The sequence below is a fragment of the Zootoca vivipara genome, chromosome 15 (assembly GCF_965207765.1).
Source record: "Zootoca vivipara chromosome 15, rZooViv2.hap1.1, whole genome shotgun sequence".
NCBI classification, from domain to species: domain Eukaryota; kingdom Metazoa; phylum Chordata; class Lepidosauria; order Squamata; family Lacertidae; genus Zootoca; species Zootoca vivipara.
Window position 1 is genome coordinate 12,048,759 of NC_142598.1, and position 26,824 is coordinate 12,075,582.

A 26,824-nucleotide genomic window follows, 5' to 3' on the forward strand; every position below is an offset into this window, starting at 1 on the left:
AAGTCAGGGTCATTGGAAGCCTTCGGATTACAACAGGCATAGGCAAACTCGGACCTCCAGATGTTTTTTTTTAAAAAAATAAATTTTATTAGTTTCCATTTAAAAAAATCACACTGAACAACAACAACGTTACAAAGGTAATATTCACAACATATATCTGTAAAGAAAAGAAAAAGGAAAAGAGGGAAAAAGTATAAGATAAACAGAAAGGGGAAAAAACAGGGGGGGGGGAAGGGAGATTTGACTTCCAGTTACCTCTCTGTAACTCATTTTGTTTCATGGCACGATTCTTAATTTATTTACATCATTTCCTTCGAATATTCCATTTTGGGCTCAGGTACGATCTGCTGGTTGGCTTAATTGTTTAATTTGTTTCTAAATATTCGTAAAATATCCTCCATTCCTTTTTTATTTTTTGTTTCATCTGTCCTCTAATTCTTCCTGTGAGTTTTGCTAGCTGTGCATATTCTTTCATTAATGATTGCCACTCAAGTTTGCTGGGTATGTTATCGCTTTTCCAATTTCTCGCTAACAGAATTCTTGCCGCTACTATTCCGTACATCATCAACGTTCTGTTAGCGTTTTTAACATTTTCAGGAATTATATTCAACAGGAAAACCTCTGGTTTCTTTTTAAATGTTGTTTTTGTCATTTTCTTAAGTTCCTCATAGAACCCATTATCCCTAGCTAACAAGACCGGTGGTCATGGATGATGGGAGTTGTAGTCCCAAAACATCTGGAGGGCCAAGTTTGCCTATGCCTGGATTGCTGTGTTTCTCCGAAAATAAGACACCGTCTTATATTTATTTTACCTTTTAAAAAAACAAAACCCACTATGGCTTATTTTCAGGGGATGTCTTATTTTTTAATTAAGTATGGTACAGTTTAACCCTACAAGGTTAAACTGCCTATCACTATGGCTTATTTTCGGGGTATGGCTTATATTCCTTGAATGCTTAAAAATCCTGCTATGGCTTATTTTATGGCTACGTCTTATTTTCGGAGAAACAGGGTACAAGCTGCAAATAGGGACATACAGCTTTAGTGACTGGTTTGTTCTTTTTTTGTTTTTTAATTGAATTTATATACAGTGGTACCTCTACTTATGAATTTAATGTGTTCCGAACGCACATTTGTAAGTCGAAAAAATTTGTAAGTTGAATCCCATTGGGAGAAAAAATTGGGAGAAAAAATTGTAAGTCGAATCCCATTGGGAGAAAAAATTCGTAAGTAGAAGCAACCCTATCTAAAAATTCGTAAGTAGAAAAAAATCCTATCTAAACCGCATCCAAGATGGCGGACGGGGCTCCATTCGTAAGTAGAAACATTCGTAAGTAGTTATTCGTAAGTAGAGGTACTACTGTACTGCCCTATAGCCTGGGGGCTCAGGGCGGTTCACAGAATAAAATCAAGATATAAAACCACAAAATATATAAGAAAAGCAAAAGCAACAACCCAATACCCCCCCAAACCCCCACATTTTAAAGGGCATGGGATGTAAATCAGATCAACCAAAGGCCTGGTTAAAAAGCAATGTTTTTGCCTGGTGCCTAAAGCTGTACAGTGGAGGCACCAGGCAAACTTCCCCCGGGGAGAGCATTCCACAAGCAAGGGGCCACTACAGAAAAGGCCCGTTCTCGTGTTGCCACCCCCCCCAGACCTCTCGAGGAGGAGGCACGTGAAGAAGAGCCTCAGAAGATGATCTCAGGGTCCAGGTAGGTTCATATGGAAAGAGGCGGTCCTTGAGGTATTGCAGTCCTGAGCCATTTATAGGTCAAAACCAGCACTTGGAATTGGGCCTGGAAACCAGTTGGTAGCCAGTGTCTGACCAGGATCGGTGTAATATGCTCAAACTGTCTTGCTCTGGTGAGCAACCTGGCCGCTGAATTCTGCACTAGCTGAAGTTTCCCAATTGTCTTCAGAGGCAGCCCTTCCTATAACGCATTGCAGTAATCTAAACGGAGCATAGACAACAGTAGTTAGGCTATCCCTGTCCAGAGAGGGGCGTAGCCGGGCCACCAGTCAAAGCTGAAGGAAGGCACTCCGAGGTTACTGAGCCCACCTGAGCCTCAAGCGACAGCAAAGGATCCAGGAGTACCCCCAGCTATTATTGGAGATGCCGTATTTTTCTGTGTATAAGACAATGCCTTTTGCTTTAAAAAAAAGGCAAAAATTGGGTGTCGTCTTATACACGGATAGTGAATGCAGAGAGGGGATGTGTGATTAATGGCAGCAGCAAGCAGGAGATTGGCAGCGGCGATTGGGCGGGTGATTGGTGGCTGCAACAAGGCCTGCTGGCGATTGACTGTGGCTGCGGCAACTGGGCAGGCAATCGGTGGCTGCAACAACTGGGTGGGTGGGCTGTTGGTGGCAGCTAGCAGGCAATTGGCGGCTGTGGTGAGGTGTGCAATCGGCAGTGGCTGTGGCAAGCGATCGGCAGGCGGGTGAGCGATTGGCAGAAGTGTCCACCCACCAGAAAAGCTGAACAACTTAATTTCTTAATTTTGGGTTAAAAAAATAGGGGTCGTCTTATACATGCGGGCGTCTTATACACGGAAAAATACGGTAGTTACTTAAAGGGGACAGTTCCCTATTCCTGGGCTTGGGTACATGCGCAACACAGCACTGGCACCTTTAAGAAAAGAGAAAGGCGGAGAGGTGTTTGGAGAAGTGAGAAAAAGTGAGCAATGCTTCTGTCGGTCACTTACTCTGAGAGAGATATCTGTGTTAAAGAACGTTGAGGTATCGATGCAAAACTCAGCGGTGCCGTTTCCACTGGTGCTGTAGTTGCCCACATTTTTGTTGTTGACTTGAAGTTGGACAATCTCATCGCCAAGGGGAGAGTCATCAACACCAACCAGTTTTATCTGAAGGAGAAGGAAAACCCCAGAAAAGGTAAGTGGCTGATCTCTGACTCAGCAATGCTCTCCAAACCCAAGGCTTTATCTTGCAGAGCGATCCTGAACCCTAGCTAAGGAGCAGCGGTGTGCAGCGGGATCACCGCACCTGAAGGCCTGTCACCTTGCAGAAGTCGGGTGGCATTTAAAATTGGGCCCCCTTGAGAAATCAGAGGGACTTTTGATCCAGCGAATCCAAAGCCAATGGCAGCCTGTCTCCAAACACAATATTTTGGAAGGAGAACTGCTGGGCACAGCAGGGGTCTCTACAGAAGTGGACATTTCACTGCTGACCAAGGAGCGTCTCCACCAAATCCTATCCACCCACCCATCAAGCAGCAACGATCAGGGAATTAGGACTGCACTGTTTATTTTGGTTTCCCCAACATTTCTCATGGGGTTCACATGAGGAAGAACCTTCAGGTTAATGTTGATAATTACAGAGTAAACGTCAAATATTCAGAGTGCTCCACATACTAAGATGGGACTTGAACTGGAGATTTTCCAGCTTGCTGCTCATACTCCTAGTATTCTACAAGAGCTCTCGGTTTCACAGTTTGCTTAGGAAAAAACAACAAATCCTTATTCCCTCTCTGTTGAAGGGGATGCGGGAATCTCGAAACCTATTCCCATGCTTGGTGGGCATGTAAAAATCGTTCATACATTCTGGACCGGGGTCTTTGGTATTATTTTTATAATTGTTAAACAACCTCTCTCGCCAAATCCAGATTTAGCCCTGCTTTCGTTAAGCATAGATTCTAGCCTCACTATTTGACATAAAGATTTGTGGGGGTTTTTTTCCTATTGGCGGCCACACATTTGGCGATAGCATACTTTTGGAAATCTCAGGCTGAGCTACCCCTTGAGGTTCAACAACATTCGGGATGTGGCTATCTCAGAGGGACGAACAAGGCTTAGAAGGGTAGTAAAAATACCTCAGTTGAATTCTGGTCTTTCTTTTCATATGTAAGGGAAGAAGATAACAATTGCCTCCCAACAACTTCTCAAATTTGTCTGTGGATTATGTCTTATGAATAGGCTTGAAATGACACCACATACTCAAATTAATGTTTTTTGTGGAAATTGTATTGCATAACTAGACTTGTACCCAGTTATTGATTTCAATAGTTTTATTATTTCATAATAAAAAAGCTCTCAGATTCACTTCAGATTTCATGAAATCTAGGGACAACCTGTAGGACAGTTGTAATGTTTGTTACTAGTACAACTGGCTTTCCTCAAACTATCAGATATTTCGCCAGCTCAAATCTGTTGATGTCCCACCCTGCATTTACTTAAAACTTCCCTTCAGCTGAAATTTCAGTGAAAAATGTGGTTTTGTTTCTCAGTTAGAAAGGCATTCCTTCAGTTTCGCTGTTCCACTCCTAAAGGAGATGAAATTTAGCCACTCATCTCTAGATACAGGCATTTAGGCTGGATCATACTCAGCTTCTCATTTTACCTGACCACAATAGGGGATCCCCCTTCTATAGTCCCGGTCCATATTCTGAAATGTCACAGTCCCCAGTATCCGAGAAACTGAAATGTAGGCTGAACGTTCACTCTGTATCCCTGTGCGAGAGTCCAAGAGCAAACATTATCATTAGCTTACTAATACGAAATAAACCAGGGTCCCCAAACTTACCCAGCTTTGGGCCGGTTCCTCTGGCACCGATCGCGCGGTGGGCTGGAGGGCAAGGGAACGCACTCCCATACGCGAGCGCACTCGCTTTTTCTGGCGCGACGCGGTGCCGGAAATGGCTTCTGCACATGCACAGATGTCATTTCCGGTGCACTTCCGGGTCAGCGCAGCACCAGAAATAGCTTGTGCACATGAATATGGGAGCGCGTTCCCCTGCCCTCCGGCCCGCGCATGCGCACAAGCTATTTCTGGTGCCGCACCGACCCGGAGATGGGCAATCGCACCATGGCGCGCCAGTAAGAGCGGGGGGCGGGGGCGGCGGGGGCTGCACAATTGGCTTGCGCAGGCCGCATCCAGCCCACGGGCCGTAGTATGGGGACCCCTGAAATAAACTATCCAAAATAGTTTCATGCCTGCTGTTTATTTATCTTCCCAGCAGTCTCTTTTTGATTACGTGGAAGGGGTTACCTGTTCCTTTCTCAGTGACGATGGCTTTCACATCTAGGTTCATCCAGTACCCTGAACGATTAAGCTCAAAAGTCTTAGAATTGAAGACATGGGCAAGGCAGCCATCTTTGCCCAGCTGAAAAAGAGGAGGGGGAAGGAATCCAACACGAGAAGGAAAATTAATTGGTGTTGCTTAAATTGGGCCCAGTGCCATTGATTACAACAGAAACAGCTTCCAAGAAGCCACAGTGTTTTAATGCATGCCAGATGTCTGAATATGGTTCAGAGTGTCCACCTGCTTAGATTGATATCCACTATTGCTCTCATGGAGCCATGCCCAGTCCTTGCAGCATCCCTAAGAGAGCTGAGTTTGAAGGCAACATGCTGCCCCTCAATTTCCCGTGGACCAGCTCCAATATCCATTCGGAAGATTTTGGCAGGAGTGTTCACACAGCTATAGCCCTGCTAGAACTGCTCCCACCGCGACTTCCACACCTTCAGCGGAAGATCTGAAAGGTGCCCTTATACTGCATAGAAGGTATTTAACACCTGTAAAATTAGCAAAAATGCATCATGCAACTGATAATAAATGTTGGACGTATAAGGAGAAGGAAGGTACCTTTTACCACATGTGGTGAACTTGCCCCAAGATAAAGGACTTCTGGGGAAAAATATATAGTGAATTTAAGAACACCTTCCTTAAAAAACCAGAAGCCTTCTTGCTTGGAATTATAAGGGATGAAATCCCAAAGAAAGACTATACAGTGGTACCTCGCTAGACGAATGCCTCACAAGATGAATTTTTCGCAAGATGAATGCGTTTTGCGATTTCAATGGAGACTCGCAAGACGAAGTTTCCTATGGTGCGCTTCACAAGATGAATTTTTTCGTCCCATAGGGTGCCTCGCAAGACAATTTTTTTTTATTTGTCTTGCGAGGCACCCTATGGGAAACCACACTTCAATGCATTCCTATTGGAGCCGCTTCGCAAAACGAATTTTTCGCTATACGAAGCGACTCACAGGACGAATTAAATTCGTCTTGCGAGGCACCACTGTACGTTCTTTTTGTATGCTACAATAGCAGCTAGACTGTTAATAGCCAAATTTTGGAAATCACAAGAGATGCCTACAATAAATTACTGGCAGATGAAGATGTTTGACTATATGGAACTCACAGAGATGACTGGCAGGATCCACGACCAGGAGGAGGAGAAGGTGGAAGAATGTTTTAAGATGTTTTAAGATTTAATTTTATGATTGTGATGAGTATTTAGAGAGAAAAATAGTTTAGTTTAGTTTGGTATTTCGGAAGCTGAACCTGCTAAAAATGATATTGGATAATGAAGCTTAGAAGGGGGGGACTGAGGGAAGTCCTCACACAATGGAAAGTAGTAATGAGATGGAATACGATCTTTTTGTGTTTTGTTTGTATGTTTTTGTTTTTTCTGTTTGTTATTATTTCATAAAATAGAATAAAAAATGTTTTTTTTAAAAAAAATGAAAGGATTCAAAGGCCCTGCAGACATGATTCAATTCCCTCACCCATGTTCAGTTGGCTCATTGAGAAAATTTGAATGCATGCCCTATCCTTTGCTCCTAAGTTCCTCAAGCCAAGGCAGTCCTAAGAAAAGCAACATTTTCCTCTTCATGCAGTATCCAATTTATGCTGGAAATTGCTTCTGGAAGCCCACCGTTTATAAATTTGAGAAATATCAGAGGTCTTTAAATGAATACAAGCCAACTTTCCTTATCTTTGCAGCTTTCTCTCCCAGATTTCTTTCCGTTCTGAGATTCCTCTGGGCTGCTCCTTCCCACAGCTTCCTTTGGCCTCCTGCCATCTCAGACATGTTTTCTCATAGGTCCCTACTTCTTCTGTCCCAGCATCTCTTGATCCTACTGTCTGCCCTTATCTCCTCTCTGGGATTCCGGGGAAGCTCAGCCAATAGCAGCTTTTGTGCCATTAGGGTGTTTTAACCAATTACTGCCACTGCCATGTGAATAAGAAGTCTATACCCAATAAGATGGAACTTTTTGACTTATGACACCGTTACTCTACAAGGAAGAGTACAGTGGGGAAATGATCCCACTCCACAAATCCCAAATCTACTGGTTTCCATGGCCCTGGCTTTCTGCTGTGACCCAGATTCTTATTCAGACAGGAAGGAACTCAAAATTCCTGGGGCTCTGTAGTCCAATGAAGTGAGCTGTAGTCAATTCTAGGATGCAGCAGTAAATGAAAAGCAAAAATGGGCACCAAGCAATAGCTCCTTATCCTTATGTCCCCGCCATACCTGCCAAGTTCCTGTGGAAGAAATAAGGGACTGGACCAGAAGTAGCAGGCCGGAAGTAGCGCTGCCGCCATTTTGGAACTGGGCAGAGCATGCTCAAAAGCGACTTTTGATGCTGCTTTGCCCAGTTCCAAAATGGCCGTCGCGCCAGAAGTCGCACTGCAGCCATTTTGGAACTGGGCAGAGCTGCATCAAAAGTCGCTTCTGAGCATGCTCCGCCCAGTTCCAAAATGGCCGCCGTGCCAGAATAAACCGGGGAAAAACAAAAAAATCCATTTTTTTCCAGCTGGGAACAGCTGGAAAAACGGGGTTTTTCCGGGGAATACGGGAGACTTGGCAGCTATGGTCCCCGCATGCCCCCAGTTTTGTGGATAATTTTTGTTTTATTCAGATTTGTGGAGGCAGTGTTAGAGCTCACATCTAACAGACTGGAAAAAAAGGGGAGGCTAGCTCAGTTGTTTAGTGTGGTGCTGATAATGCCAAGGTTTCAGGCTTGATCTCTCCATGGGACAGGTGTATATTCCTGGGGTTGGACTAGATGACCCTTGTGGTCCCTTTCAACTCTACAATTCTGTGATTCTCTATGATCTGTCTCCTGGCAGCAAGTCTGTACACCCCCCCCCCCGCCCACACAGCTCCATCCCTATACATTACAGGAGGGCAGGATAATTATTGTGGATATTACACTGGGCTGAGGTCTGCGGAGTATAATTCAAAGGATTGGACGATGCAGCAATTTTGACTTCATTGAAAACTGGACTGGATACACCCATCATTATTTGTGGAATAATTTTTCTGACTGTGCAAAAAGGCCTAACGGGAAAGGAAAACAGGAGAAGACAATGCAGGCAAGAAGAAGCACAGAAAATGATAAGGAACTATGTCTCTTACTTCTTCATTAACAGATTCACAGACAGGGTCTCTCCTGCAAGTTCCATAAAAATTGAGATTTCTGCACACGCTGAGCAGAGCTTTCCCCTCAACTGGCTGCCCGTAGGTATACCTAGAAGGGAAAGAAGCATACAGGATTTGAGAATAGATGGCCTAGTAAGAGCTAGAAATACAGAGAGGACTGCAGATTCACAGATGCATTTGAAATGTGTTTCCTATGATAAATGCACTTGATGAGTTTTGCATTTAGCCTCAGCAAATATCAGCTGCCTTTGCATGCTGACATAAATTTTGTAGGCATCCATTGATTCTTTACATACCTTCCTTAAAGTGGCGGATGGTAACCTTTTGACTTGGTGGGGCTGCCATTTTTAACCTTGTCGTTTTCATCACAATATAACCTGTGCATCATTTATTTATGAAAGGGTGCCATTGCACATGTGCAGAGTACTATTGTCTCCTCCTCGCTGAAAAAAACATCAATTATTCTCTGCAGATCTATGGACACGGGGAGACTTTCCATGTAAAGGGGAGGGGGCAAAGTATGATTTTCAGAAAAGGTTGACTCCAAACTGCATATTTAGAAATCAAGCCATACCATGACGTAAGTTTTTGAATTCACGCACTGCTTATACCTACACATCCATCACTAAAAAACTAAGGCCTCGGTCCTGTATACCTGAAGGAGCGTCTCCACCCCCATCATTCAGCCTGCACACTGAGATCCAGCACCGAGGGCCTTCTGGCGGTTCCCTCATTGCGAGAGGTGAGGTTACAGGGAACCAGACAGAGGGCCTTCTCGATAGTGGCACCCGCCCTGTGGAACGCCCTCCCAGCAGATGTCAAGACAATAAGCAATTATTTTACTTTTAGAAGACAACTGAAGGCGGCCCTGTTTAGGGAAGTTTTTAATGTTTGATGCTGTACTGTTCTTAATATTCGGTTGGAAGCCGCCCAGAGTGGCTGGGAAATTTATTATTATTATTAGGCAAATACTTTTAGAATGTGAAGGAAAAGGGCTTCCTTTTGCACGTGTTTCCTCTCCACCACTAAATTTATTTAACTATTCAGTACCCAAAACATCTTTTTCTCTAAATGGAGAGAACAATGGAGGGGGAACGTGGGATACTGAGTTTTGCACATTCGCCTTAAATATAAATATAAATATAAATAATATAAATAATATAATTATAATTATAATATTTATACCCTGCCCATCTGGCTAGGTTTCCCCAGCCTCTCTGGGCGGCTCCCAACAGAATATTAAAAACATGATAAAACATAAAACATTAAAAACTTTTCTAAATAAAGCATTCCACCAACAGACAAATAAATAAATGTTTCATTTGAGTACATCAGAGCACAGCAGAATATATTTGCCATGCATATCTCAGTCTTAAAAATGTGAATAATCATTATCAGCTGCCTGTATGTCTGAGCTTTGGGAGAATATCTCCCAGGTTTGGGGGAAGGATGTGGAGTCATATCCAGATAGGTACAGAGACCAGGCTTTTCGTTTTGAAAATTCACTGATAAGCTCACAAAAAGCAAGCTATAAATAATAGTAACAGCATTTTCTTCCATCCTTCTACATTCAAGATATTCTGAACTCAAGCTAGGGAAGGGGTCTGTTGGGAGCAGAGCCATAGATACCGTCTGAAAAAATGCTCTGGATTTGCATGTGGCTCAGACTTTATTTACTTACCTGGCTCCACCCCACAGTTGCTGCAGCTTTTAATGAGTGATTGGAGGGAACTATGAGTGGGACAGGAAAGAGCACATGGCTTTGAGACTGTAAGTAGGGGATTTTAAAATAATTGTCTGGTATTTTCAAAGGTAGTGTTGTGCCCTTTTAGCCCCAGTAGATCAGCCTCCACCACTAAACACTTCTACTTCAGCCGTTGGGTCTGATACTTACAAGCCACACACCTTCACAAAGAAATCTGGATTCTCCACAGAGACTGTTTTCGGTGCACTGATAGCGATGTCATACTTTGGTAATACTGAAGAGTGAAAAAGACACATTCAAACATATATTCCAGAGAAACAGTTTGTGATTTTGAACACTTTGGCTCATTGGTGTAGCGTGAGGGGGGGGCGTGAGGGGGCTGTGGCCCTGGGCACAGTTTTTTTTGAGGGGCACGACTAGGCGCCCCCATGACAGGCTCTCTCATTGGAGCTTTGCTCTGGCACGCAAAGGAGCTGCGGAGACAACTTCCTCTCATGATGGCCCAAGGCCGCAGCTCCACTCCTGGGTCAGGTCAGACCTGGGGGCAGAGAGGAGGAGAGTTGAGGGCTGCTTCCCTGCCCCCCTCCTCGGCTGCACTGTTGCGCATGAGTGTGCCCGTCCCCCTTTGCAAGGTGGGCTGTGGCAGGCTCCCTCCATGTGCTGTTCCTCATGCACACACACACACCCGGGAGGCACTGTTAGTATATGCTCCGCCAGTGATTTGGCATGCATAGCTGCCAAGTTATCCCTTTTTTAAAGGGATTTTCCCTTATGCTGAATAGGCTTCCTCGCGAGAAAAGGGAAAACTTGGCAGCTATGGGCATGTGTGTGAGGCAAAGTTCGAAGCTTGTCTGGTCAGCCTTTTGCGTGGACAGGCGGAGTCCCCTCAGCCCCAGGCGACCCCCGAGCAGAATAATGACTCAAGACAACATGCCACGGGATTAAAATTGGCCATAATAATAATAATAATAATAATTTATTATTTATACCCTGCCCAACTTTATTAAGGTTCAGATGTAGGGAGACCTTGGCTCAGGCATTGGGCGTTTATCAATCTGGGAGACTTCAGGGTTATCCAGAATGTGTGGGGATTGAGCTGGCTCTGAAGAACATATGTTCAAGCAGAGAGCCCGCGCCCCCGTTTTGCCGCCATTTGAGGGGAGAGCAATGACAACCTCTCGGCATATGGCCAATGCCTCCCCCTTGACCCCTTTAACGGGGAACCCTGGTATCACCGCCACAAAGGGGGCGTGGGTCATCGCTTCAACCCCCCCCCCCCAATTTAGGAAGATAGACTAAAGGATTCCGCCCAAGGCTTGTAACCGCCAAAGTTGTGACGTTTTGCTACGGGAAAGGCGAAACCTGCCAATGCAGAGAAATTCCTTTCCGGCCCTTCAACAGCAACCTGTGGAAAAGAGGTTAACCTGCAAAAAAGGACTGAACTGAGGGAGGGGAGGGGAGGAGAAGCTCTGGAGCCGACTGCCGCTTCACAGGTAAGCTTCACCTTCAGTTGTGTGGGCTGGGCGGTCCCTCCCATTACCTGGCCAATCCCCTGGCAACGCCTCCCCAGGCGGGATTGGGTGATTGGCTGAGATAGGCGGAGACCTCAGGTATCCAGCCTGGGGAGGATGAAGCCAGCCCGAAGTACTGGGAGCCACACTGGGATCCAGGGTGTGTGTGTGTGTGTGTGTGTGTGTGTGCGACCACACAAAAGTCGCCCCCCTTTGATGTGGGGAGCGGTCATTCCTCAACTGACTCACCTTCTGAGACAGACCATCCTCACACTTCCCAGATGATTATCAGCACTGAGAATTATTATTATTTAAAATATATTTTATACTGCTTTTAAAGGGAAAAACCTTCTAAAGGTAATTTATGTCATTTGCACTGAGAATCGTCTAAGACAGGCACCCCCAAACTGCGGCCCTCCAGATGTTTTGGCCTACAACTCCCATGATCCCTAGCTAACAGGACCAGTGGCCGGGGAAGATGGGAATTGTAGTCCAAAACATCTGGAGGGCCGAAGTTTGGGGATGCCTGGTCTAAGAGAATTGTGATACTATTATAAGGAAACAGCAAAATAAAGAAACGATTGACTCTCACTGAACAATTTGTTTTACCGTTTCATTTTGTAATTGCATTTTAGGTGGTTTACTAAAATGTCAGGTTGCTGTCGGGTTGATTTAATAGGTTTGTTTACCAGCAAATACATACAACTCCAGCCTTGATAAGTATGTTTTTGCCTTTGGACATTTTGTGCATTGTATGTTGCTTTCCTGAAAATCCAAGTAGCTGCATTTTTATACCAGGCCCTTCATTTATAATTGCCAGAAAATTAAGGACCTTCATCTTCCGGCAAGTTCTAACTGTTTTCTGAACCTTAGAAAATAACAGATACATATGTTTACCATATTTCTCGACAGAGAAAGAATGAGAGGTCTTAGCTCCCGATTGACTCTGCACGATGATTGCATAGTCTCCCAGTATTGGCTCCGAAATTATTGGGAATGAGAGCTGAACAATAGAGATCTCAGATGTTACATTTCTCCACTGAAATATCTGGTTCCCCTGGGGATCCTAGAAGTGCAGAATAAAGGCACATTAAGGCAAGAAGCCAAAGATCAGGAGAAACTAGATTAACAGTCAGCAGGTAGCACTCAACCCCAGCACAAATCTGAAGGCCACTTATCAACATAAAGGCAAAAAAAAAATGCTTGTGAGGAAGCCAACAGTTGACAGGACTGACTGTCCCTGCCTTCTACAGGTTGAATCCTGACAAGACAGAAGTACTGTTTTGGGGGGACAGGGGGCGGACGGGTGTGGGGGACTCCCTGGTCCTGAATGGGATAACTGTGCCCTTGAAGGACCAGGTGCGCAGCCTGGAAGTCATTTTGGACTCACAGCTGTCCATGGAGGCGCAGGTCAGTTCTGTGTCCAGGGCAGCTGTTTATCAGCTCCATCTGGTACGCAGGCTGAGACCCTACCTGCCCGCAGACTGTTTCGCCCTGGACAGTGCTGCATGCTCTAGTTATCTCCCGCTTGGACTACTGCAATGTGCTCTACGTGGGGCTACCTTTGAAGGTGCCCCGGAAACTGCAATTAATCCAGAATGCGGCACCTAGACTGGTGACTGGGAGCGGCCGCCGAGACCACATAACACCAGTCCTAAGAGACCTACATTGGCTCCCAGTACGTTTCCGAGCACAATTCAAAGTGTTGGTGCTGACCTTTAAAGCCCTAAACAGCCTCAGTCCTATATACCTGAAGGAGCGTCTCCACCCCTATTGTTCAGCCTGGACACTGAGGTCCAGCTCCGAGGGTCTTCTGGCGGTTCCCTCACTGTGAGAAGCAAAGCTACAGGGAACCAAGCAGAGGGCCTTCTCGGTAGTGGCGCCAGCCCTGTGGAACGCCTAAAGGCAGCCCTGTTTAGGGAAGTTTTTAATCTGTGATATTTTAATGTATTTTTGTATTTGTTGGAAGCCACCCAGAGTGGTGGGGGAAACCCAGCCAGATGGGTGGGAAATAAATAAATAAATAAATAAATAATAACTAGGTCAGGGGTCAGCAAACTTTTTCAGCAAGGGGCCGGTCCACTGTCCCTCAGACCTTGTGGGGGGCCCAGACTATATTTTGAGAAAAATAATGAACGAATTCCTATGCCCCACAAATAACCCAGAGATGCATTTTAAATAAAAGCACACATTCTACTCATGTAAAAACATGCTGATTCCCAGACAGTCGGCAGGCCGGATTTAGAAGGCGATTGGGCCGGATTCGGACTCCGGGCCTTAGTTTGCCTACCCATGCTCTAGGTTTCCTTCTCTATTGGATGTTTCCCAAGCACATTACATCGGGGCACCTGTAATCTCTGTTCCATCCACCTTACACATTGCCATGCGTGTTCTTGGAGCTGCTCTCTGTCACAGGCTCTCCTTGCTCACTAAAGCATGTTGCTTCTTCAGCATTCAACCCTCCCTCCCTCCATTCTTCCTCTGACCCACCTCAGTGCCCCACCACCAATCCTAGGGCTCTGTGTGTTCCTCCTCTGCAGCTTCCCTTGGGGGTTCCCCAGCTGGCACCCCCACCACTCCTCATCATCTAGCCAGTCCCTGACAGGCGATGCTAGCCTGGGGCATTGCACAGGAGCCAGCCCTGGCACCAAGTACCTTCTCTTCCTTCCCTCCTAGATCCTCATCCCAGGCCTTCGCCTCTCACACAAAGATGGATGTGGACTGTGCCTTAAGCCCAGCCAAACCGCACTTTTCCTTTTCCTCACAGAAGTTGTTTGCCAATTGCTTTGTTCCCTGGTGTGGCTGAATATTACAAATAATCACATCAACTTAATCAGTTTCAAGCACAATAGAGTTATGAGTTCATAGCTGCCAAGTCTCCCGTTTCCCCTGGGAAATCCCCGTTTCTCCAGCTGTTCCTAGCTGAAAAAAACGGATATTTTTTTGTTTTCCCCCGGTTTATTCTGGCGCGGCAGCCATTTTGGAACTGGGCGGAGCATGCTCAGAAGCGACTTTTGATGCTGCTCTGCCCAGTTCCAAAATGGCTGCAGTGTGACTTCTGGCGCAGTGGCCATTTTGGAACTGGGCAAAGCAGCATCAAAAGTCACTTCTGAGCATGCTCCGCCCAGTTCCAAAATGGTGGCAGCGCTACTTCCGGTCTGCTATTTCCGGCCCGGTCCCTTATTTCTCTAACAGCAACTTGGCAGGTATGTGAGTTTGGGAAGTGAGGAGTTGGGACTCATCCATCTCCTGGAGCCAGAAAGTGTTAAATATAAGCTACCCATCACCTGGATAAGAAAAGGACGCTCTGTGCTAGAGAAAAGGACGCTCTGTGCTAGACAACAAATGAGTGGCACCTTTCTCCACCTCTTAGATAGAACAAAGCCTGAGTTTCTGAGCAGAGTTTGCTGTGATGATGCAAAGTAGCAAGCAGAGGGTCAGAGAGCAATGTCTGAGTTCTGTTTGAATCCAAGCCTGTGGCTAAGGGAGAAGCAAGACCCTTTGGGAGTGTTGAAGCTGTGAACCCCTTGTATAAAGGTAAAGGGACCCCTGACCATTAGGTCCAGTCGTGACCGACTCTGGGGTTGCAGCGCTCATCTCGCATTATTGGCCGAGGGAGCCGGCGTATAGCTTATAGCGTATAGCTTCCAGGTCATGTGGCCAGCATGACAAAGCCGCTTCTGGAGAACCAGAGCAGCACACGGAAACGGCGTTTACCTTCCCGATTGGAACGGTACCTATTTATCTATAGTGGTCCCTTGACTTACGAAATTTTGAGTTACGAATGAAAAAAATGGCCGCACGCTTACGGTTTTTTCGACATCTGAAAGGAAAACCGTTGCGATTTAGATGGGGTTTTTTCGACTTACGAATTTTAGATGCGGTTTACTCGACTTACGAATTTTTCCGTTTCCAATGCATTCCTATGGGGAACTGCTTTTTTCGACTTACAAACTTTTCGACCTACGAACGTGCATTCGGAACGGATTGAATTCGTACGTCGAGGGACCACTGTACTTGCACTTTGACATGCTTTCGAACTGCTAGGTTGGCAGGAGCTGGGACCAAGCAACGGGAGCTCACCCCGTCGTAGGGATTTGAACCGCTGACCTTCTGATCAGAAAGCCCTAGGCTCTGTGGTTTAACCCACAGCGCCATGCCACCTGCGTCCCCTTGTATACATGTGTAAATAAGCCATCTATCATAAAGACACCACAATCGCTACCGTGTCTCATTTCCAAAAGGAAACATGAATCCTGGGTAAGCAAGCCTGGAGCCCCTTGAATCTCATACTGCTCAGAGATTGGGCTGCAACAACTGGGCTTGCAACAATACAATACAATACAATACAATACAATACAATACCAGATAAGCATCTTTTAAAAACAAAGGCTCTTACCTGAACAGTGACCAAAGGATACTGAAAGAGATGAATGTGAAGGAAATGTTAGTGTTTGAAAAATATTTTAAATGTCAACAGCTTTTCAGAGCTGAGCATCAAAACTCCTAATCAACAAGTGTTTAAAAGGATGGTTTGAACCCTGATTGAAGCGCAGTTTCACTCTGTTAAATATATGAGGCAGCATAGCTTATATCTCAGTGATGGTGGAACAAAATAAGGGAATATGTTTCAGGCAATGAGCAAGATTAGAAACAAGCCTTCTTTTAGTATTTGCAGCCAAAACGCTGCAATATTGTGCATTTTGTGCATATGGATGAACAAAAATATATCAGGTGAATATGCTTGCTAGCAGACAGCCATAGATAATTCTCCTGTCCTTCAAGGCAGACTGCCTTTCCCCCAATAAATGGCCAAACTTGAGGACATCATTAATCAGAACACAGGTAAAAGAAATTCTAGATTTTCACAAATTAGCCTGCCTGCATTGGTAACATGTACTAAACTATTGTTGTCTGAGTATGTTGTAGATTTGCTGCTTTGATAAGTTTGCAAAGAACGCAGATCATTGCTGTTAAAAGAGCTGCTAAGGCTGCTATACATTTTAAATGGATAACTAAAATGTCATCGTATCCCTTTGTTCCATGGCTAAACTTTCCATTCCATCTATCATACGTTTATTTTATTTACTGACTTTCCAACAATGACCAGAGTTGCTTCATTTCCTAGAAACAGTATTCAAAATCATTCACAGACACAATAGATATATGTTCATCCCATTTGCAGGAACCTTAGTGGAGAATATTAGCTTTTAACTTCAAAGGAAAAATGCTGCATGCGTGCTAAGCACTTATTAGTAGGCCAAATTGCATAGACAGCTTCTTTGAAACAGTTTACTTTGGTCTGATTCGATCTCATTTGGAGTTACGTGCATAGACTACTATTTAGGAGCAGACCAAGCAAACACTGGACCAAAAAGTTTTTGCCTCAGACTCTGTGTGCTTATCTGGGTGTTAAGCTACGGTTATGGGTTGTGCATCTGCTTTTTTTAAAGTGGATGAGACGGTTCACAAAGACTTAAATATAAACCAGGAGCTTTCTGGAAATTCTTCCTCCTGACCATATACTTACAGTTTGAGGATCAGGTTGGAAATGCGTATTTAGAGAAACAATTCGGAAGAGCACTGTGGAAGGGGAAAGGATAAGACTGAGAGAAATTCACTTGCTTTCCCGCTAGCTAACAGCAAGGTTTTATCGTTCTGGGAAACTGCAATCCAGGAAAAAAGTGGGTCAAATTGGACATGAAAAACCTGCATTCAAATCCCACCTCGGCCGTACAGTAAAGGTTGACTCACATTACAAAGTTCTGTTTGTCATTGGTATGAGCTTTCGTGTGCATGCACACTTCTTCAGATCTGAAGAAGTGTGCATGCACACGAAAGCTCATACCAATGACAAACTTAGTTGGTCTCTAAGGTGCTGATGGAAGGGGAAATTTTTTAAAAAATATATTTTGTTTCAACTACGTCAGACCAACACGGCTACCTACCTGTAACTATTACCAGTTCTATTCACCATGGTTTGTGAAGTGGGTTGAGTTTGAAATGTGGGTTATTATACCTAATACCTAAGTAGTTTAGCCTTTCTAAGTTTCCTTCTTGCATTCTCAGCCCAGGATACAGCCTGTACTAATCTGTTGCAGCAGTGGCAGACTTTGGGCTCTAAAATTTCAGCGGCACCCTGTGCGATGCTAAAATTCAGTGTTCCTTCCTCTGCCTCTTGCCCTCTGTTCTATAGCATTGTGATGGTGCCCAGTGGTGCCACATGGGTTACACTACCCTAACACTGCCTCTGGTAGCAGAATGATGGACATGTCAGCAGTCAGACCACGTTTCAGTACATTTCCAAGCACAATTAAAAGTGTTGGTGCTGACCTTTAAAGCCCTAAACGGCCTCAGCCCAGTATACCCTGAAGGAGCGTCTCCAACCCCATGGTTCAGCCCGGACAAGGAGATCCAGCTCCGGGGGCCTTCTGGTGGTTCCCTCCCTGCGAGAAGTGAGGTTTCAGGGAACCAGGCACAGGGCCTTCTCTGTGGTGGCACCCGCCCTGTGGAATGCCCTTCCATCAGATGTCAAGGAAATAAACAACTCTCAGACTTTTAGAAGACATCTGAAGGCAGCCATGTTTAGGGAAGTTTTTAATGTTTGATGTTTTATTGTGTTTTTAATACGTTGGGAGCCACCTAGAGTGGCTGGGGAGGCAAAGCCAGATAGGCGGGGTATAAGTAAATTAGATGTTGATGATGTGGTATCCATAATTCCCCCCTCCACACATTTGTCCTAGAAAAAGTAGTGTCTTGGCTTTTCAGACCAGGGTCTGCTGCTGAGCATGCAGTTCTTGCCATAATTCCCCATATTTAGACTATTCATGATGAGTGTGAGAAGGGCTGCAAAACACTTTTTTCACACTGCTGGAGAAGAGAAAAAGCAGTGACCATCACTTACCTTCCTGTCCAGGTTTGTAGATGGGTTTGTCAGTCTGAACAAAAACAACGCTGCCTTTGTTCTGAATGGCAAAAACCCTCCTCTCTGTCCCATTGACCGTGGCGCCTTTGAGAGAGATGGTGATGTAAGCCACAGGGTTGGAAGTGGCCACAGGGACCTGTGAGGGAAGAAACCAAGCGACACTCCATCAGAGCTGTAAGTATGTGCAGGTTTGCCACCATTTTTACCTGTAGTTGCCTCCCTTGTGTCTCATAGCTACATGGCTTACCTGCCTGGTAAACATAAGTGATAGAACAGATAATGCACTTGATGTTAGCCAAAGTAAGTTCTTATCAGTTTATAATATCTGATATGCTATCTGTTTGGGGGACTTAATTCCCCCCCCCCCCGCTGCCTTGTGGAACAGATGGGATTCATCAACCTGGAAAGTTAGCTCATCTAGGAGAAGGAAAACTGATCCTTAACATCCCCTGCCTTGCAGGATATCTTTGGTAGAAGAAAAGGCTGGAGAGTAAACTCTTTACAAATCCAGAGTGGAGTCTCTAAGATGGTTGGTTGTTGCCCTTGTACATCACCTTTTGCAGCCAGGCTGGTGCCAAACGTATTACTCTGCTTTCCTTTGGACCTTATCAGCAAAGTTCAACGTTCAAAGTTATAATAATAATAATAATAATAATAATAATAATAATAATAATAATAATAATAATTTATTATTTATACCCCGCCCATCTGGCTGGGTTTCCCCAGCCACTCTGGGCGGCTTCCAACAGAAAAATGAAATAAAACAATCTATTAAACATTAAAAGCCTCCCTAAACAGGGCTGCCTTTATATGAGAGGATAGGTGGTGGTTGGCAGGAACTAAGCAATACTTCTAGGAACTAAAAGTATTTGCAAAATATGTGGACGTAGGAATAACAGGATACACATGACCACCACAGGCAACAATGTCTCTCTCATTTACTATCATTTAAGACTCTAAATAAGCTAGTGACTCTCTTCAAGACTACGCCTTTCACACACATTGTGAAGGCCACATTGCCTTGAGATAATAATAATAATAATAATAATAATAATAATAATAATAATAATTTATTATTTATACCCCAGCCACTCGGTTTCCCCAGCCACTCGGGGCAGCTTCCAACAGAAAAATGAAATAAAATAATCTATTAAGCATTAAAAGCCTCCCTAAACAGGGCTGCCTTCAGATGTCTTCTTAAAGTCTGGTAGCTGTTTTTCTCTTTGACATCTGATGGGAGGGTGTTCCACAGAGCGGGCACCACCACCGAGAAGGCCCTCTGCCTGGTTCCCTGCAACTTGGCTTCTCGCAACAAGGGAACCGCCAGAAGGCCCTCGGCACTGGACCTCAGTGTCTGGGCAGAATGATGGGGGTGGAGACGCTCCTTCAGGTATACTGGACCGAGGCCATTTAGGGCTTTAAAGGTCAGCACCAACACTTTGAACTGTTCAGCAAAGTCTTTTTGTCTGGGCAGCCCAGGACCTCCATAGACACTGTCCAGGTTTGTGCCCCAGAGAGATCACTGCAGTTCTGCTAACGCAGCAAAAACAATGCAGGAGGCATCAGTTGTTATGTGTCACTGGTCTCTGCAACCACAGCAGGTGCCATGATTCTTCAGCAGTTTGACTTCACCTCCAGAGACGCAGTCCATTGTCTCTCGAGTCAGACAAATGCCAACAAAAAAACATGAGTGTGAGCATGTAACAAGGCAAATTGTTACGATTCTCTTTTCTCTGAACACATGTTGAAAGCCGAATGAAAAATGTCTACAGGGATGCACGAGTTGTTCCAATTAAAAGCACAATTCTATTTGCACCATATTTTGAGCTACAAGATAGATAATGCTCCAAAAGAGGCAGGCTGACCAACCTCACTGGCTGCCCTGTTTCTGATGGTAGGGAGATGTAGCACCATGGCAAAGTAACAGCTGTGAGTTGGGGAATTCTCAGTTAAGCAGTTCCTGATAGGGGCCCTTATTTAGTAGTGTGAGGACCTCCCGCCTCTGCACTATGTCTGCCATAGGAAGATCAGATTATTTGAATAATGACCAATTCCAAAGGACAGCATTTAAAATGTTTCGCATGCATTATCTCAGCTAATAATTATTTTATTGTTATAAGACTCCCCTTCTCATCCCAGATCCTCTCTTCTAATTCCCGTGTGCCAGATGCCAAACTTAGCAAAGGGCTTAAAATACAGGCCAAGACATTCAGCAAATCACCTGGAGAGATGGGCCATTAAAAGAGGTGGGAAAGAGGTGGTGAAGGACCAATTATTTATGTTATTTATTTATTATATTTATATACCACCCCTCATCAAAAGATCTCAGGATAGTTCAGAGAATAAAAATAAGGCAAGAAGGTAAAGGATATGCCAGCCAGCAGGTGGGTGGAGCCCTACCCTGGGCTCTGGGTAGTTAGCAGAAGATAATGCCAGAGATTTTAGGACAGAGTTTCAGAACTGCAGTTTGCCCAATGTGTGTGTGTGGGGGGGGGGAGGTGCCAGTGTAAAAACACTGCAAACTGAAGAGGGGGTGGGGATCAGAGCATGATGTCGGCTAGCAACTTGACTCCAAAGCGGCTGGAATGGGAGAAACAGAATTTGCTTGAAAGTCATCGCTTGGAACCCCTCCATCATAAGCTGAGGTTGTATATATGTGTAAATAAACCATATATCTTCATGACACCCCAGTTTCTGCTGCGCCTCATTTCCAAAAGGGAATGCGAACCCTGAGTAAGCATCTGGGACACCTGGAATCTCGCATCGCTTGGAAATTGGAGGGGGGGCAGGTAACCATATTTTCTTCTCTTTCCCTCCTATCCCTTATTGCTCCTCTTCCCAATCCTATTTTGTAATTTCAACATCCTTACAGGGTTGGGCTAGATAACCCTTGGTGTCCCTTCCACCTCTACAAGTCTATGGTCCCCTTTCCCTTCCCCCCCTCTCCATTTATGTTTCTTTCTAATTGTCGTGGAGGCAAGAAATACTTACCCTAAAGTAGCTGCATTTGTAGAAGGTTCTCCTTCGCACAGTTTCTTGGAAAACAGTGATCTTATGTCTTTCATATTCCAGAAAGACAGTCAGGTTTACAGTCTCATTGAGGTTGAGAAGTTGCACACAGGCTGTATTTGTGGAGTCACTCTGCAGTACTGAAGGCACTACTAGGAGATACTGCCTGCGAAATCCCAAAAGAGCAGCTGTATTAGTTCGTACCAGCAAAAGCAACTCACAGCACATGAAAAACTCATCATTTAGCTATTAGGCAGAAAGCCTGCTTTCAGATACATGAGGAAAGTTGCTTTGCCGTTAGGCAATACTGACCAAGTAGAACTATGAGTTAATTATAAAATTCAATACTTTATTATTCATCGACAATTAAGAACAAATGCAATCTGATTCATTCAGGCTACTGCACCTTTAATACCTGTACAGGTAAGGGAATTTTGTCCGGTGAAACTTGTCAAGCAGGAGAGAGAGGAGACATTCTGTACAACGGCTGGCCATTTGACACCAGCAAAAGCTTGAGAACACTTTGACATAAAACCGTGCTGTTCTTATTGTAATCATTGGTATGTTCTACATGTACTGTATATCTATAATGTATATAGTTTTATCAGAGCTTCATTGTATTCTATCTTTTTAGCAGTTCTTGTTTTAAATCTGTAAACCATCTTTCCATTGGGGGGAAAGGCAGGGCATAAATCAATAATATATATATTTTAAAATCCCTACTGTTCGATGTTCACACCTTGCTCTTATTAACCCTACCCTGTTAATAATACCTGGAGAAAAATTACGGTGACTCTCTATTCATCTTAGCTGGAAATGTCAGCCTGACCAAAGGCTTGGAAGTTCATAAACATCTCATAACAGCAGCATTGTGCTAAACAAAGGAGCTAATCACAGTAAACTAATAAATATTAAAATAAGATGCTGGTTATAACTTACAATGTTTCCTCCTGTGCAGCAGCAAAATGGAATATAAGAATACCGAGAAAAAATTGCAGCCCCAACATGGCCCTGAATGATTTGAGAGCTGGAGCTCTGTTGGGAATGAGCACAATGTTGCAATCTCCACCCTGTTACAATCTCCACAATGGAAAAGCGAGTTCTGCCTTTGTCTCCCCGGCTGCGATTGGAGGCCAGAACTTTATAACCCCAGCAAGACATGAAAGAGCCACATGTCCACCCTTTGAACGCTCCTCAGAACCTATCAGAAAACAGGTGAACTTTCTGCCACCCAGCTGTATCTGGTTGTGGCTATCTAAATACCTTCTGTGACCTAGTACAGGAAAATTGGGCCATCCTCCTCAATCTGATGCAAGGAAGTAAAAAATAACAAAGCCAGAAAAAGCCTGTTGTGGTTACTTGAATTTGCATTGTCAATCCCTAGCCTCCAGTTCTGAAGACGTTTGTGGAATCTTAAAAGCTACTTGTTGGAGGTTGAGCTGAAGTGGGAATGAAAGAGTTTATCTCGTTTGGTGTTCATTTTTGTTGGACAGTCATACCTCGGGTTGTGTCTGCTGTGGGTTGCATTTTTCCAGGGTGTGAACGCAGCGGACCTGGAATTGTTTACTTCCTGGTTCCGCCGCGTGCACATGTGCAGAAGCATTCTGTGTGCTTCGCGCATGTGCAGAAGCGCTCTATCACACTTTTGTGCATGTGCTCTATCGCCACTCGGGTTCCTGACTTTTCGGGGTGTGAACGGCACCCCGGAATGGATTGGGTCCACAACCCGAGTACCAATGTATCGAAAATCTTGGCACACTGCCATTTCATAGCAGGGCCATTTTGCGATGTCCATGTGATGTGAGCAGCGCCAGATTTACGTATAAGCTATACAAGCCATAGCTTAGGGCCCCACTCACCTGGCTACCCCCCCCAAAAAAGAAAAAAAACCTGGATACACATTTCAAAAATATAAGATAACAAACAAATAAAATAAAACCTACATACAGCAACAGTGTTTTGTGTTGTGTAGGCTCCTATGATGTAATTCATGGGCCACTCCACATCCTGGGATTAAATGGCAGCATGTGCAAAGGTAGCTGAAGAACATGATTTTTATCTTTATGTGAAACATGTACATTCACAACAGACACAAGATACGTTTATGTGTTATATGCAGTCAAATAATAAAGGTATTGTTGTATATTACTGTCACAACAGGTATCATAAAACCATATTTCAGTGAAATAATGTGTGTATGATGTCTCATTTGAATCTGAATGTTTCAGCACTCTTAAGTTCTTTGGAGATTGGTAGATAACTTCCCTGCTATGCAGCTCTGAAGCAGAATGGTGTTTCTAAACAGGGCCAGTACTAGGGTTTTTTGCACCCTAGGCAAGATCACCCTCTGGCGCCCCCCGCCTTCTCACTCGGCGATTGGCCAAGGAGGCGCGTGAGGGGAGTGTGGAGCGTGTCCTCCGCCGCCCCGCCCCGCGTGCTCTTTTTTCCTTTTCTTTTTTTTAAACCCATCTGCCTAACAACTGGGCATGCACGCGCTCAGGTTCCCCTGCCTCCCTGCCTGCTTCGATTGATTGATTTAAGTGCACCCCCCGATTTCTGGCTCCGTTGTGTGGCGTGGCCCTGCGCCCCCTGCAGGGCATTGCAGGTAAGCGCCTCTGCAGCAGCAAGCAGCAGCAGGAGCGAAAGCGGAGGTGGCAGAGAGAGCGTTTGCGAGCGGGGAGACACACCAGCGCCCCCTCCATTTTGGTGCCCTAGGCAAGTGCCTAGTTTGCCTCAATGGACGCACCGGCCCTGTTTCTAAATGTTGCTCAGCGTAAACCCATTGGAATTAAAGAACACGACTAACTTAGGTTCATTAATTTCAATGGGTCTACATGCTGCATAAAACTTAGGGCTTGTCCATATTCCCTCTTTTCCTGCTGATTTCACACCTGGCGAAAACTGCTATTTAACGCTCAGTCAGAGCAAACAGCAATTTGGATTTTCTGCAGATTGCCATTTGTTCCAAATTAGAGCTGAAAAGTGGGTTTTCTCCTGGGAAATGTGCAGAACAGGGGAGAAACTGCTCGGACCCTATCTTTTTTTAGGCACAGGACAAGCAGAAATGTGGCTGAGCCCATAATCTATTGTTTATCTGCAGGGACAGTTTCCCAGAAAAAAAATATTGTTCAACTGGTTCAGCTGAGCAAATATAAACCCACTTTATTGTCAGTTAAATGTGTGGGAGGGGATTTTCCCCATTCCACCCTGACAAATATCCTAGCAAATATCACCCTCTCTGAGTTTCCTTCTTAGCAATATCCACCATTTAAGAACGAGAAAGTTATTCCTCCTAACCATTTTGTTTGCTCAACAAGCAATTGACATGTACTTTTAGTAATGTTATTGGCCTGAATTATTAGCATCAAATTGTCTTACACCCGGAGGGTAGTCTGAATGAACTACAACAACGAATTAAGAAAATTGGCTGCGCTGTGAGCCAAGTTTCCTCCACTTGTTCTTGGCAAGATGTGCTAGTGGGAGAGGAGGCTTGGAAAGCAGATTAGAAAGGAGGTCCCCCTGCCACATTGCTGAGCCAAAAAGGTGAGCTTTCATAATCAGGAACCCGTGGCATTTCAATTCAAATGAGGGAGGGGAGAGAACAAGTTTCTGCACCTCTCCTGCTACTTGACAATTTCAGAAGCGGGTGTTCTCACGTTCAGGGCTGGCCCACCCATGAGGCGAGGTGAGGGGACCCCCTGAGGTGACAGGATCCACAGGGTGGGCACACCCAGCCTGAAAGGAATGCATTGCCTGCCGCCGCCACTGCTGCCACCACAGTCAGCGGCGGAGCAAGCCGATCGGGGTGGTGTGTGTGCCCTGTGCCCAGGGGTGGGGCCAGCTGGGGCAGGATGCTCCGTGGGGCCTCCAAGAAGTCTGCCTGCCTCCTACCACTCAGCTGCCCTACAGCTGAGGGGGAGGCGGTGGGTGGACCATTTGGGGAGAGACTTGTAGCTTGGGCACGCTGCAGACCCCGCAATGAGTGCCGCCCAGCATTTTGTCACCATCCTCAGTGGTGACACCTGGGGCAAACCACCCCCACCTTGCTCCGCTACTGACCACAGTAACCGCAACAGCTATGGTGCACTCATTGGAGCCCAGATCTGGAACCTCCTTGGCAGTCCCTGTGCCATCTCTACAGTGGCATCTCAGAGAATAGGAGGTGCTGCTGGTCTCCTCCCGCCTCTAGGAAGGAAATGGCAGGGGCTGCCTGGTGTGATACAGAGCATGCCCCTTCCCTGCCCACCCCCTATATGGCGTTAGACCTGCAGTGTAGAACATCTATGGCTCCACTTTCCCTGCCCTGCTGCCATCGCTAAAACTCTCTCCAGCCATTCAGCTGAACACGGGCATTACAATGGGGGGGCGATGGGGGCGCTATGCCCCGGGTTCCACTCTGCGGAGGGTGCCACTTGGCGCCCCCACCCCACGACTTCCAAGCCGAGCCTCCAGCCTCCCGGTAAAAAGTCCGCACCAAGCTGGAGGCTCGGCTTGGGAGTCGTGGGGGTGGGGGCACCAAGTGGCACCCCCCGCTGCACCATGCGAATTGGAGTCACCAGGGGGCGGTGATACCCTGCTATGTAACACGCATGTGCAGCGGGATGCTGCACATGCGTCGTTACGTGGCGGGGTATTGCCGCCCCTGCGCCTCCAAAGCCGCACGCCTCCAGCTACAAACTCCACACTGAGCGGGTTTTCTACCTGGAGTTTATTAGCTGGAGGCACGCTGCTTTGGAGGCACAGGGGTGTGTGTGATGCGATGTTACATACCGTGTTTCCCCTTTTTTAATACGTAGTCAGAAAGTAAGCCATGACAGGGTTTTTAACCATTTGAGAGCTATTAGACATACCCCAAAAATAAGCCATACTTCCGCACCAGCTAGCAGGACCCAGCATGCCGGCCGCGACAGGAGGAGGAAGCCTGCCGGGTCGGGTCAGTGCCCGGAAGCGGTGGCAGCTGCAGCGCTGACAAAGCGTGAAGTAGCACTGCACGGAGCACCAAGGGCACGAGCGGCAGGAGGAAAGAGAGAGAGGCTCGTTGCTTACGCACTTTAAGAGAAGCAGCCAGAACCGATCTCCACATTACGAGCCTCCCTTTTGCGCCTCCCCTTTTGAGCCTCCCTTTTGCATCCCTCCCTTTCACACGTTGCCTCGACCCCGCAGCCCCCCTCCCTGGCCATTGTCCCCTAAGTGCAGCGCTGCTTCGTGCTTTGTCAGTGCTGCAGCCGCACTCTCTCTGTGTGTGCGCGCGTCTCTTTCTTTCTCTCCCTGTGCATCCGTCTCTCTGTGTGTGTGTGCGCGCGCGTCTCTTTCTCTCTCTCTCCCCCATGCGTCTCTCTCTCTCTCTCGGTGTGTCGGTGTGTGTGTGTGTGCGCGCGCGTCTCTCTCTCGGGGTGTGTGTGTGTGTGTGTGCGTCTCTGTGTGTTTGCGCGCGCGTCTCTCCCCCCCCCCCGGACAGAGAAAAGGTTCCGCTTCGGCTCGTC

General features: G+C 45.8%; 1 protein-coding gene across 2 annotated transcripts in view; it reads right to left on the reverse strand.

Moving 5' to 3' along the window:
• Positions 1–22,556, reverse strand: part of LOC118075317 (ovostatin-like) — a 70,199-nt gene extending 47,643 nt beyond the window's left edge. For both annotated transcript variants that reach the window (XR_015947187.1, XM_060268707.2), the window contains exons 1-11: positions 22,281–22,556; positions 21,324–21,507; positions 18,312–18,468; positions 16,938–16,990; positions 15,807–15,827; positions 12,305–12,473; positions 10,086–10,170; positions 8,168–8,279; positions 5,008–5,122; positions 4,360–4,469; positions 2,709–2,867 (exon numbers count right to left, since the gene is read on the reverse strand). Coding sequence is in view for 1 of the 2 variants with exons in the window: in XM_060268707.2 (XP_060124690.2) it covers positions 2,709–2,867; positions 4,360–4,469; positions 5,008–5,122; positions 8,168–8,279; positions 10,086–10,170; positions 12,305–12,473; positions 15,807–15,827; positions 16,938–16,990; positions 18,312–18,468; positions 21,324–21,507; positions 22,281–22,348 (1,233 nt within the window). In the remaining variant the exon portion in view is untranslated. The remainder of the gene's footprint in view (positions 1–2,708; positions 2,868–4,359; positions 4,470–5,007; positions 5,123–8,167; positions 8,280–10,085; positions 10,171–12,304; positions 12,474–15,806; positions 15,828–16,937; positions 16,991–18,311; positions 18,469–21,323; positions 21,508–22,280) is intronic.
• Between the last annotated feature and the right edge of the window lie 4,268 nt (positions 22,557–26,824).